Source organism: Convolutriloba macropyga, unplaced genomic scaffold (assembly GCF_964194025.1).
Source record: "Convolutriloba macropyga unplaced genomic scaffold, txConMacr16.3 SCAFFOLD_2927, whole genome shotgun sequence".
In the NCBI taxonomy this organism is placed as follows: domain Eukaryota; kingdom Metazoa; phylum Xenacoelomorpha; order Acoela; family Convolutidae; genus Convolutriloba; species Convolutriloba macropyga.
In genome coordinates, this window is record NW_027453323.1 from 1 (window position 1) to 14,632 (window position 14,632).

Consider the following 14,632-nt stretch of genomic DNA (forward strand, 5'->3'; position numbering starts at 1 on the left):
AGTGAAATACAAGTTACTTTGTTTAGTTTCATCCTTACCCGACGCTATTTTTAGCTTGTAAGCAAGTTTGTTTTTAAATGGACATAAATTTTTGGATGTAATTAATTTTTGTTGTTATTGTTGTTTAATTTTGTTGTTCGTCTTGACTTGCTTTCTTAATAATGACTGATCTCATGAATCTAATGCAGCATTTTTTACTCCACTGAGTTGTTTGCGGTTGGAGGGCGATCTTTGTTCATACACATATTTTTGAAAAAAAACTTGAATTTTTGGGGTTTTCTGTCTGTTCGTCATTTGGTAGACATTTATGCCAAAAATGCGGATGAGCGGGGTCGGAACTTTATGTGCGAACGCATATTACCGAGCCTCCTTGTTGTTGACAAAAGGCAATACTTGGAAATTTGTCAATAGATATGTCTCATTATGTCCAATATCCAGTTCGAACAACGATAATTTTTGTAGGTATCTTTTTGTTTTGACTTCTTTAAAGTTTTTTTGGTCATATTTATTTATGGTCTCATTTATAATCTTATGGTTTGCAGGGAACCATAATTTTGATCTCTTTACTTATCGCAGCTCTTAAAGTTTCCTTAAAACAGTGACAGAAGCCTGTTTCTAGCCTTTTCATTCAGAATTGACAAATTCAAGTAGATAATTTGGAAGTGTTGTGATAGCCGGTGGCGGCTTGGATATTTTCTCCACGAAATTTTCATGGTATAATCCTTGGCAAGAGCTCGCAGGTTAATAAAATTTTGCAAAATAGCCTTGCAAGTTTTTGGTCGATTTATTGGTGCTATTGTCTGAGAAGATAATCAAATATGGCAGAGTGCGATTATTTGCGGAAGCGGAACGATGGAGACAAGACAGTTTTAACTTTTAGGCCAGGGCAAGACCGGACGAGGGGAAGAAGTGGTGTCTATTGTCCGGGTGCCTGATTCCGACCAGACGACCTCTGGAGGGGAGGCCACAGAGGGCATGGACGGGGCCACTACCACCACAGGGGGACACATGGAGCAGAGCAGCAGTCGGGTACCCAGAAGTGGGGTGGAAGAGGAAGAAGAGGTGGAAGGTGGAACAGAGGGAGATGTGACCACAACTCTCACTGCCAATGAAGGAGGTGCAGAGGAGACAACGGCAGCTACTCTTAACAGCCATGATGTCACAGAGCAGGTTGGCACATTTCCTAAGATAAATCGCCACCAACCGGATTTTCTTTTAAATTCCAAAAAGTCATCACGCAAAAAACTTTATAGGTATGGTTTTGATCACAGGTTTTGCAACTCATCGTTAACTAGTTGACGGCAACAGGTGTTTTTAAGTAACACAATCTCGACTTTTGTAGACATAAAAAGAGGCTGTGGTCAACACGGCTCAAATATATAGCTGCTTTTTGTCTCAGAATACTTAAGCGTTTTGACCAAAATTATCTTCCACAAATGTAGGTCTAGAAACACAATCATATGAATAGGAAACTGACACAAACGGTGCTTTTATGTGGTGTGATAGGTATGGATGGGGCTATCATTTTGGAAGTACTAAATCCTCCTAATTTTAGTTAATTTTAATATAGTTCAAATTCATTAACTTTTAGTTCCATTTTAGTCATTTCCTGTTTGAAGATCAAATCTTCATTATTTCATGCTTGTTCAATTTGTTTACATATTTTACTGAAATCATTGTCTGTTCATGTCGTCTAGTAATTCGGTTTGCCACAGTTTGTAAAGTTTAGTTATGATCAAATTGTTGATCATTTTCAGTTAATATTAATTTCATCATTCTTCTCGATTCTGAATTCAAGTTTAGTTGCATCTCTTTTAATCCGAAATTCGTAGTGCGAATCGCTTAAGTATACAATCCTACTCAAAGTCCAATTTCGCTAAGCGAAATACTAGTTTAAAAAGGAAAGCTAAATTCGCGTCGCCAAATACCCATAAATTTAGCACTCAGAAAAGTGAATCTTCCGAATACAAAATTAATAGCGAATTCGCTCCGCGAAATAACCAAATAATTCTGAATAACAAATCTCTAAATTTGGCACCGCTGAAATCATTCTGAATACAGTAACGAAATCTGTATAACTTGACGCAGTCAGCCCGCGAATCTCTGAAAACACTTTTGTCGATAGAGCCCTTTTGGGAACGGCCTAATTCAGATCCTCCAATACGATGGGAAAAGTGGCGTATTCAAGTAAAACTTGCAATCCTTGCACGAGAGAACATTACGCTAGATACACTTTTTCAACCGAAACCCGCTCATGTACGTCTACCTGTTGAGCCAAAATATGAGAAGGTCATTGAAGATGCAACGGAAGATACGGAGAGAGATCGACAAATCAGGAACAATCAACTGAAATTTCATTGGGACCTAAAATGCCAAAAATAACGGAGGCAGGCGTTTTGTGTGGAGAACGGTCATGACATCTATGTGACCAAAAGTGTGTCTCACTCTTGTATCTCAGCATTGGAACAGAGGGCAGACGTCTTCTAACACAAAAATTCCCAAATGACAATATCTATGATCTCACTAACCTAAAAATCTGGGAGATGATGGAAATAGCTTTCATTCGTCCAAGGAACATCACTTTTGATCGCTATGTGTTTTTCTCAAGAAAGGAGAAAAAAGGCGAAACGGTAGAACAATTCTACAGTATTTTGAAAGTATTGGCGGAAAATTGCGATTTCGAAAATCGAGAAGAGCTGATAATCAGAGATATCTTCATCACGAATATGTTGGACGACGATATTCAACGTGAACTACTTCGCGATACAGTCGACCCAGAAAGAGCTCTCACTATAGCTGTAAACATGGAGATGGGTCATCAGAATCAACAACGGATTTCATCAAACAACAATAACAGCGCATCTGGTAGTACAATCAATGTTATACAATCCGTCAATAGATTTCGTGGCGCGAATGCATGTGGAAATCAATCAGGAACAGTAACAGTCAACCGGGCAGCAATTGGTCAATGTAGAGGATGTGGTCAAGCATGGACACAAACACATCGTCAGGTTTGCCCTGTTTTGGGTAGGAAATGCAATCATTGTGGTTTGCTCAACCATTTCGCAATGGTATGTCGAAAAAGATTAAATATTACACGAAATTTTCATCAAGATAATCGCATTAACAATGTAGAAACTGCTACACCTACAGAACATAACACACACTCTGAGAATCAAAATGTTAATTATATAAACTATAATGAACAATTAAACTCTGATTACGACTCATCAGATGATAATTACGTTGCAATAGTAGAAAGTATTAACACGCCGCCTATTGCACTGCAAAATATGACGACATCAATTGGAAATACAGGTTGTCGTTTGTTCCTCGATTCTGGTAGTGGTTGTACTATAATCAATATGTCACTCGTAAAAGAAATAATGTTAAATTGTGAGCAATGACAATTGTCGGAGAAAAAACCACTCGAATTGAAGTCATTTTCAAACGATATAGTCGAAACTTTAGGAACTTTAAAAACGCCAGTTCGTTGTAATGATTGGAAAATCCAAAAAGCGAAAATCATTGTAGTAGCAGTCGGATTTAGACCCAATCTTGGACGCGATCATTTTGACCAATTGGGGATATCAATTTCACAAAAGCCCTGTCCGAACATTGAGATAAACAACATAGAAACTCCATGTGCAATTAAAAAAATCACTGGCAAAAGAATTTCCGGGACTCTCACGAATAGGAAAACTGAAAAATCATACAATTAATTCAAAATTTCACCGAAATTATTGTGTAACGCATCAAAAAGGGAGAAAAGTACCAATCCATATTCAACCAAAAGTAAAAAACGAACCCGAAAAATTGTTAAACGAAGGACACATCGAAAAACTAGCAAATTGTTCCGATCAGTTTTTCATATCTCCAATAGTTATAACAGTCAAAAAACACCAATCAATCAAAATAGCCATAGACTCTAAAATCCTGAATAAGGCTATTCACAAAAACAAGTACCAGATGCCAAGTATCGATTCGCTAATTCAAACGATTTCACAAACACTGTCAACCGCGCCGCAAGAGCCAGTTTATTTTACAACACTCGATTTGCAGTACGCTTATAGTCAATTGAATTTACATAGTGATACGGACCGCCATTGTAATTTCAATCTTGTAAGCGGAGATATGACCGGCACTTACCGTTTTAAAACCGGATTTTACGGACTAACAGATATGCCAGCCGAATTCCAAAAAGCAATCGATTGTACACTCGCCGGTCTATCAAATACTTTCTGTTTCTTAGACGATATACTGATAGTAAGTAGAGGCAAAATTGAACAACATCTTGATCTTGTACGAAAATGTTTAGTCGAATTAGTCCAAGAAAACCTTCGAATCAATCTTGCAAAATGTCATTTTGCCAAAGTTAAAAATGAATGGCTCGGGCATAGCATCACTCAAACAGATATAACGCCACTATCAAATAAAACTGACGCGATTGAAAAATTATCATCACCCTCGAATGTCAAAAAATTAAGATCTTTTATGGAATAAATTCATCATTTGGGAAAATTTATTCCAAATCTGTCGCAATTGTGTTTTCCACTAACACCTCTCCTTAAGAAAAATACAAAACTTATTTGGACAAACGAACACGAAGAACAATTCAAGCTGATAAAACAGAAGATTGCTGAAACAATGGAAAAAAGCACTCGAACCCTGATCTTGAAACACGTATAAATTGCGATGCTTCTCGTAAAGGTTTTGGTTGTGCTTTAGAGCAAAGAACTCCAAACGTTTGGCACACCGTAGCTTTCGCATCACGATTTTTAAATTCTGTGGAAGATCGATTAATGAACTTGAATTATTAGGAGTAGTTTGTTCGATCGAATATTTCAAGTACTATCTCTACGGTAAGCCATTCACTGTAATAACCGATCACAGGGCTTTGCTATCATTCATGAAAGGAACTAGAGCCAACAAATCTTATAATAGTCGTCAAACACGTTGGGTCGATAGATTATTACCGTTTGATTTTACGATCGATCATCCTCCTGGATCAAAAATGTGACTCGTTGACTTTATATTTCGTGGCCCACAGCAAAAAGCTGTTAATTTATCTGCGTATGACGAGCAATTCATTGCTGCTAAATTGGACGTGATAAAACGCAGCGCGAAACGCTTCTTATTAAATGCAGAGAATTGTACTCATTTTGTACCGCGAAATCCGCTTTTAAAACAAGCCTAAAATACTCCGCATTCCAATAACAAATTATGCAATGAACTCGCACCTTGAAATCAATCTTGCAATATGTCATTTTGCGAAAGATAAAATTGAATGGCTCGGGCATAGCATCACTCAAACAGATATAACGCCACTATCAAATAAAACTGACGCGATTGAAAAATTATTATCACCCTCGAATCTCAAACAAATAAGATCTTTTATGGGATCAGTTCAACATTTGGGAAAATTTATTCCAAATCTGTCGCAATTGTGTTTTCCACTAACACCTCTCCTTAAGAAAAATACAAAACTTATTTGGACAAACGAACACGAAGAACAATTCAAGCTGATAAAACAGAAGACTGCTGAGACAACGGAAAATAAGCACTTGAACCCTGATCTTGAAACACGTATAAATTGCGATGCCTCTCGTAAAGGTTTTGGTTGTGCTGTAGAGCAACGAACTCCAAACGTTTGGCACACCGTAGCTTTCGCATCACGATTTTTAAATTCTGTGGAAGATCGATTAATGAACTTGAATTATTAGGAGTAGTTTGTTCGATCGAATATTTCAAGTACTATCTCTACGGTAAGCCATTCACTGTAATAACCGATCACAGGGCTTTGCTATCAATCTTGGGAGGAACTAGAACTACCGGGAAATCCGCTTTTAAAACAAGCCTAAAATACTCCGCATTCCAATAACAAATTATGCAATGAACTCGCACCTTGAAATCAATCTTGCAATATGTCATTTTGCCAAGGATAAAATTGAATGGCTCGGGCATAGCATCACTCAAACAGATATAACGCCACTATCAAATAAAACCGACGCGATTGGAAAATTATCATCACCCTCGAATCTCAAAAAAATAAGATCTTTTATGGGATCAGTTCATCATTTGGGAAAATTTATTCCAAATCTGTCGCAATTGTGTTTTCCACTAACACCCCTCCTTACGAAAAATACAAAACTTATTTGGACAAACGAACACGAAGAACAATTCAAGTTGATAAAACAGAAGATTGCTGAAACAACGGAAAATAAGCACTTGAACCCTGATCTTGAAACACGTATAAATTGCGATGCCTCTCGTAAAGGTTTTGGTTGTGCTTTAGAGCAACGAACTCCAAACGTTTGGCACACCGTAGCTTTCGCATCACGATTTTTAAATTCTGTGGAAGATCGATTAATGAACTTGAATTATTAGGAGTAGTTTGTTCGATCGAATATTTCAAGTACTATCTCTACGGTAAGCCATTCACTGTAATAACCGATCACAGGGCTTTGCTATCAATCATGAGAGGAACTAGAACTACCGGGAAATCCGCTTTTAAAACAAGCCTAAAATACTCCGCATTCCAATAACAAATTATGCAATGAACTCGCACCGCGAAATCCAGAATATTCTACGATTACGGAAATTGATAATAAAATTACCAAATTAGTACCAAATAACTCAAATTCTAATACCCAAATCCAGACAGCAAACATTCCAGACTCGCTTTTGCCTTAAATCACTCCACAAAATAGTCGAACACAAATTTAAATAATTTCCAACGGATTGCCAGTAAATTTAATAGTGTACTAATGATGTCAAATTCGGACGACGAAACTCAACGCAACTAATGCAAGTGAAACAGTCAACCCCATCTAAAGTCACATTTGCTGACGAAGCAGGTTCATCCATGGCTCGTGCAGAACCAGCAACACCATCAACGCCTAATACCGATACTACAACAGTCACTTCACCATCCAATGACGATCTTTATACGGACACATTTAATTTCGCATTATCCAAAATATTTTTGAGTACCCTGATGGCCAGCTTGACTTCAAAAGACGCCATCCTCAAGGAGATCAGGGACTGCGTTCTCACACAAAATGAGGACAGATGTAAAGAGAAAAGTCCCTATATCCTTAGTTCTTGGAAGGACCTGCACGTTAAGAATGGATGTGTGTGCATAGACAATCGCATCGTCTTACCGAACTCAATCAAGGACGCCTATGTGGAGGCAATCCATGCAACACACCCAGGAATTTGGGGGATGGTAGATATGGCGACACATGCATGGTGGCCGTACATGCATCGTGATCTCGCAACAAAAACAGCGAAGTGCAACCCGTATGTCAAAATTGGTAAAAATTTAAAGTCTCTTATTCCCGCAAACAAATGGGCACCATTAAAATCATGCAAAGTACCAAATGAGTAAATTCAAATTGATTTTGGCGGACCAATTTTTAATGCAAGCAATCAAGAACTTTCTTGCATGTATAGATCGATCTTCTACATTTCCGTCAGCGGAGGTATTTGATAGAGCAAATGCAGATAATATTTTGAAATTCCTTCAAAAATATGTTTTGCTACACGGAGTACCTCGTTCTATTAGACTAGACCAAGCGCGGTGTCAAACAGGTCAACGGATTAAGGCATTTTGTAATCAAAATAAAATACAATTAATTGAAGCTCCAATACATGACCACAGAGCAATCGGACTTGTTGAAAGACTAATTCAAACAATCAAGAATCGCTTAGCATGTATTAAAACGGCGGCGTGAAATCAATTTAATTTGAAAGCATCATTAAACTCTATTATATACCAACTACGTATATGCCACCAAAAGACTATAAATATATCACCATTTGAAGCACACTTTGGAAGAAAAGCGAATACTCCATCAAGTAATATATCAATTGAACCTGACCCCAGTAGTCTCACACATAAACGAATTTTGAATAAATATTTAGATATGAAGACAGTCCGTTAGGAAGAGCTGATTTTGGAGGAAAGTTGGAAAGTGGAGGCCAGAAGCGACATCGGATTGAAACTAAATAGAAACAAATTAAAAAAAGATGCGGTCAGACGGAGCAACGCAGATCCTGACAGGGAATCTCGAGTAATTCCCCACCCAGATGTTGGTATGGCAGTTCCACGAACAGAGACTTCTCTTAAAGTAAAACTGGCAAAGAAGAAACCAAAGAGCAAGAGGTCAAAGAAAAATCTCGATGACCTCTACGAGGTTCTTGCGCCTGGATCTTCTGTAATCAAGACAGACGCTTTTACATCTGTAATCGAAGAACCGGGGAAGGGAGAAGTTACAGTTCGCAACTCTGATTTAGCAAAATTTGGGACAAAGGCAGAACGCCTAAGAGACCTACAATTCTACGCTAACAGGAGGCCGAAAGTACCGTCAGGGAAGATAACTGAGGACTTAATCAACCAGCATGCAAGAGAAGCGAGGAAAAAGTTGGAGGGTAATAAAAAAATGAAACCTAAAAGGATCGCAGGTGTTCCATCCATCCAATCAAACGTGACGATAGCGTTGCGAGTACGAATGCCTGTAAAACCAAAGAGAACTTTAGTACCCGCACCGCCAGAGGCACCATCTGAAAACGTAATTGAATTCGCGTCACCAAAGTAGCTTCCACTTACATCTATTGTAATTGCAGAGCCACCATCGAGACCAAAGAGGAAAGCAGCAACAAAGGCAACAGAGGCTTTCCAGCCAGTACCGAAAAGAAAAAGATCCTCTCCACCAATTACAGAATCTGACGAGTCTTTAGCTTCAATTCAGACATGCCCACCGACAATATCTTCATCTTCTGCACCTTTGCGACAAAAAAGACGACAATTAATCAAACAAACGCAAATACAAAGCAAGTCAATTGTCTCAAAAATTCAAAAGACTGCTGCCAAAATTCAAAATGTAGAGTCTGACTATACAGTAGGCCCGTGTTCTCCAGTACAAAGCTACCCGACTCAATACTTCATTTCACCAAATTACGAGGGACCAGAAATGTCTATGACAGTTGGTGAAGCGGAAAGGTTAAAGGAAAGTGATGATTCTGATTAAAACTTTCATAAACATTACAGTATTATTTATAGTAACCAGTAAATATGTTATTATTTTCATGATAAACTTCTTCGTCGTTTATTTTGTCGAGGGAGAAAAGTGATATAGTATAATTTAGTATGGTTGGGGCTATCATTTTGGAAGTACTTAATCCTCCTAATTTTAGTTAATTTTAATTTAGTTTAAATTCATTAACTTTTAGTTCCATTTTAGTCATTTCCTGTTTGAAGATCAAATCTTCATTATTTCATGCTTGTTCAATTTGTTTACATATTTTACTGAAATCATTGTCTGTTCATGTCGTCTAGTAATTCGGTTTGCCGCAGTTTGTAAAGTTTAGTTATGATCAAATTGTTGATCATATTCAGTTAATTTTATTTCATCGTTCTTCTCGATTCTGAGTTCAAGTTTAGTTGCATCTCTTTTAATCGGAAATTCGTACTGCGAATCGCTTAAGTATACAATCCTACTCAAAGTCCAATTTCGCTAAGCGAAATACTAGTTTAAAAAGGAAAGCTAAATTCGCTTCGCCAAATACCCATAAAATTAGCACTCAGAAAAGTGAATCTTCCGAATACAAAATTAATAGCGAATTCGCTCCGCGAAATAGCCAATTAATTCTGAATAACAAATCTCTAAGTTTAGCACCGCTGAATTCATTCTGAATACGGTAACGAAATCTGTATGACATGTGAGTTGAGAAAAAAGTTTATATTCGATATGTTTTGTAAAACAGAAAAAAACTTTTGCAACGCTATAATACGATTCAATGATTGGGCACAGCAACTTCTGAGGCTAAAAAATTCAACGAAGCTGTTTTAAATTAATCTTAGACAGGTATGATCTCTAGATTAATGATCTAGATTGTTTGGCCCAACATTGAAATTGGATACTTTTCATGTTGATTTTTATAACTGAAATTGATAAGGCCACCTCATTATAGGCATTATGAACCTTGTTAAAGAATCATGGCAAAACCACTCATCTGCTTTCTTCAGGTCAGCGTATGAAAAAAAACTTTGTTCATGAAAGAAAAACAGTTTCCTTCATATCTCGTCTATTTAGGAATCACCAGTTGATGATGTTCCATCCGATTCGCAAGCTACTAAAGAGAATCAGGAACATCTCGCACAACCATCTCCAACACAGAAGCAAAATCAATCGGATTCAAAGAGCTCAAACAAACCTTCTACTCAAAGTGCTACTCACAGAGACATGGAAAACAACAGCGGCCGCCAAGCGGAATCGAAAACAACCAACGAACAATTAGATGCAAATCAGCAAAAATCACAGACTTCATCAAAAATTGCTTCAAATAAATCGGATAATAAAACGAAATTGCAGAAAGAGTTAGACAAAAACGTAGCAAGCTCTAGCAATGAAAAGTTTACAAAATCTACTACAGAAAGTAGTTCAGATACTAACAAAGAAACTTTGAAAAGTAAAAAAGATGCAACTAATTCTGACAGTTCGACCACTATGAAAATCCCTGGTCAGAACAAAACCTCAACTAGATCGAATGTTCAAAAACAGAAAAGCGAAGAAACGAGAAGCAAAACTGAAGTTAGTTCTGACCAGCCAAGAATGAAGAAAAAGAGCAGCTTGGAGGAAAAAAGCCGAGAGGAATTTCGAGAGGTGGAGGAGGGGGAGGGTGAAGGGGAATCTGGGAAAGAAAACCAATCCAGAATAAGTCAACTGGCACAACCGAAAAAGTATCACCCGGATCATATTCCAAACCGGTTAGAACGAAATAACAGTTCAATCTAAAAAGCACTCATATAGGCGCACACAATTATGTAATCATTTGGTGAAATATGCCAACTCCGATTTATGTTACGAGACAATTGGTATACGCTTCTATCACAGTTACTTTTAGCAGCTCAGTAATATCACATTTTGCATCCTAATGAAAATTTTTCGCCTACTTGAAAAGTACTTAAAAACTTCGCCTGCTTAGAGACTGCGAAATGAAATGCTTGTAAACAATATTCGTTGTTTCCTCAACTCTTGTGACTTTCAATCTGTAATAAATCAATATTTGTTCCGACCCACTTTTAGGGTGGGGAGAAACTATATACTCAAAGGGGTTTTTTGTTCAGTTAATTTAGGCCAATCGATAAAATCATCGTACAGAGTTGTGAGTAGTATCATTAGAAAGCCCGCGCAGCGTAGAATGTGGAAATAAAAAGATTTTTTTTAATTTTCGCTTTTTACAGAAAGTTATCAAAAATTAAAATTTTGTGAATAGTTTGTAGTCTCGTGACTTAGTTTCATTATACACAAGTCCAATTGCCCTCCCGAGGTGTTGCAATATAATCCATCTCTTTTTGTTGAAATCATTTGGTCTGTTATAACTTTTGAAAAGCTTTTTTTCAAAACCATATTTGAACTTTTAAGCCTCGCCATTTTGAAAACATTTCGGACAATTGGCAGCCTAGTCTCTGTAAATACAAGTCACAAACCGTTTCCAGAGAGCTTAATGTAGTCATTATAACAATTTATTTTTAACCATTTGTTTTTTTTTGTTACTTCTGTTACTAAGAGATTTCATAAAATGTTTATGATTTTTATGTTTTGTACATTTTAAATTTTTTTCTTGTTTTCTTATAACGTTAATGGTAGGCCCCATTTGCTTTGAAATTTTATGCAATTGATCATTTCTAACGCTCTTTATGAGAAGTTTTTGATTTTAACGGTTTCACAACCAGTTTCGCGCGAAGTTTAAAAGAGCTTTTTAATTTGCCGCTAGTTGTAATTTTTGTCATCGTATGACGTAAATGGATAATGACAGATATCAATTGCTTCCAATGGAGATTTAATTGAACGTTTTAGTGATTTCAGTTAATATCTATTGATTTTAATCTTTTCAAAATAAATTGTATTCAAAATTGTAAACGTTTTTTCGAACTTCGCCCCTGTTCGATCTTTTATGTCAACCTGATACCCAATCGCTTTGAGGAGAGGTCCCATATTTTTGCTAATTGAGCATAAGCTATTTTTGTATGTTTAGGTTTTATCTGATGCTAGTTTAATTTCATTTTGATTGTTTTTTTATATAGACATCTTTTTTTGGTCCTAATTAATGTTTGTTATTGGATTTTATTATTGACTTTTCTAGTAGTCCTATTAACAACAAGTATCTTTGACCTTCTGGTCTGGGAATTTTGTTTTCCACTAGTGGTTTATTGAACGATATGTACGTTTTATAAAGTTTTAGATCTTTTCATCATTTGGTACCCAACTAAGTCAAGAGTATGGATGAGCGGGATTGGAACATTATGTGCGTACGCACATTACCGAGCATCCTTGTTGCCATACCGAAACTTCAAACTTATTGCATGCAAAACAAGTTTGAAAATTTGACAAGCTCTGTAAAGCTAACAAAATATGTTACGAAATTTTAATAATAAAGTATAAATTAAAATTTCGAAAGCAAATATTTAGAAACCACAGTCTATCTTTGTTATTGCAAAAAGATAACCATTGCGTAATTAATTTTCGCTTCAATGTAGCCAACAGACTTCAATATAATCTGCAATTCATTATCTTTAACAACGATGGATTAGTAATGGAGTTTTTAAACGTCCCAATGTTGTAAAAAAAAGTAGTTTAATATAATGTCCTGTTTGAGTTAATTTTATGTTTACGTCTAAATCTACGCGTGCTTTTTAAGCACATATGAATGCTTGGCTATTAGTTTTTAATCAACTGGCGATAATGGCAGTTCGATGAAATTTGTAGCACCGTGATTAATACTGCAAAAATCTGAGAAAATGGCACAGCTCTTTGTTGTGTGTACCTTTTAACGCCAATCTTTTCTCGACACTGTTGCTAAATTATAACTGGCAACAAAAGAGCGGTAGAAATGATATTCTATATTCTAATAAGGTGCAATGTTCTGTAAGTCATGCAACTGTTGTAATTGGAACAAGAATTGGTGACCCCAGGCGAGAGTCAATAGTTATTTTGCAAGATTCTGGCATATTTTTTGGCATGAAATGGTTATCTTGCAAGTTCGCACAGAAAAATTGCCATCTTGCAAGATCTTAGAGAAGCATGGTTATCTTCCACGATCTGCCTGCAAATTGGTTGTCTTTGAAGATTCTTGTGAAGCAACAGAGTTCGTTCAGGTCGAGCTGCAAGTTGATTAGCGGTTTTTATTCATTTTCTTTAACATTATTTTCTGTCCAAATTATTTAAAACTCAGTTCAGCTTATTTGAAAGGTCAGCTTTCATTTTGAAAAACTTGCAAAATTTTTTCGGTTAGTTAAACCTGAAAAAAGTTTCAAATACGCCCAAAAGTACTGCTTACTAATTTCATTCTTTTCTGCTAAAAGCATTTCTCAATTTAAAAACAGATGTCAAAAAAATGCTACTAAATCATTTTAACTTCGCATTTTCAGTTGGTATTTGAATATTTTTTATTACTCTGACGAAAAAAAAACAAGCTATCATGGACATTTAGCTTGGAATAATTATTTTTTGTACAATTCAGAGAGAAAAAAAATCTTGTAAAATGCCGGCAACAAAAATTATCTTGCAAGAATCTGACCGAGAAATGGTGGTCATGCAAGATTTTGGCAGCAAAAATGGTTATCTTGCAATCTTCTGCCGGAATCTTGCAAGATAACCATTCAATATTGATTGGAGTAAATTATTACAAGATTGTTTTTGCCATGTCAAAGGAATGCAATGATATCAAAACTATCCTCTAACTTGTTGTTCGATAAATTATAGATGGGGATAAAAAAACCGTGGGGGATTATTCCTTAGCAACCGAACAAACATATTCAATCTGTACAGGTTATGAATTTAGGTACTGCGCGTTATCAGGCCGTCCTTGTATTTGGTTTGATTACTAATTTAAGACAAACTCTATGTTGAATCTGCATTTTTTAAAATTTGATATATAGCAAACAGTGGTTCTCTTGAACGGATGTTGTTGGCGAGGTATCAAAACTCTCAAGAAAAAAATTTTAGTTTTCTCAAAAATTTTCAAGTGTTAAGTGCGCGTTGAGCCGCTTTGATATTTCTCTGTAAATATTTTTAACAAAAAACTTTTGTTCATGGAAATAGACTTTCAGAGTACAGAGATAAAAGTAAAAAGATTCAAAAACGTGATAGATTCACAGAAAATTCACAAATTTTCCCAATGATTTTTATCCGCAAACCTTAGTCTATGATATTCTAGATGAAGCGTGAAACTTGTGCATATCTTAGAGGCATGCGTTAATCTGAAAGGGCAAAGACAGCCGTAACAAAGAATGTGCTGGCAATTGTTTCTTATGTTTTACTAGAATATAGAGGAACAATTTTTCCCAAATTTAGGAATGCGATTTTCAAAAGTAAAACATAACAATGAATTTTGCTAATATTTTTTAACCTAACTGCCAATTTTTGTTCGATAATAGATTATTGATTGAGATATGATGAAATAACGTTGATTGCAAGCGTCTACCGGTACATTTTGTAAGCAAATTCACTCACTTTTGTAACCAGATTTCAATTTTCTTATCTTGATACATTGTGCGTGTCAAACATACGTACAATTTTTGAGGAAGAAAAAACAGTGCTCTAATGGAATTCCCAGTCAGTATTTT

At 36.2% G+C, this 14,632-nt stretch overlaps 1 protein-coding gene across 1 annotated transcript in view; it reads left to right on the plus strand.

The window, feature by feature from the left end:
* Window positions 1-880: 880 nt before the first annotated feature.
* LOC142358210 (uncharacterized) overlaps window positions 881-14,632 on the plus strand; it is a gene marked incomplete at both ends in the record, with an annotated part of 29,522 nt that continues 15,770 nt past the window's right edge. Inside the window, 2 exons of the mRNA XM_075409660.1 lie at window positions 881-1,170; window positions 10,098-10,771. Of these exons, the coding sequence (XP_075265775.1) occupies window positions 881-1,170; window positions 10,098-10,771 (964 nt within the window). The remainder of the gene's footprint in view (window positions 1,171-10,097; window positions 10,772-14,632) is intronic.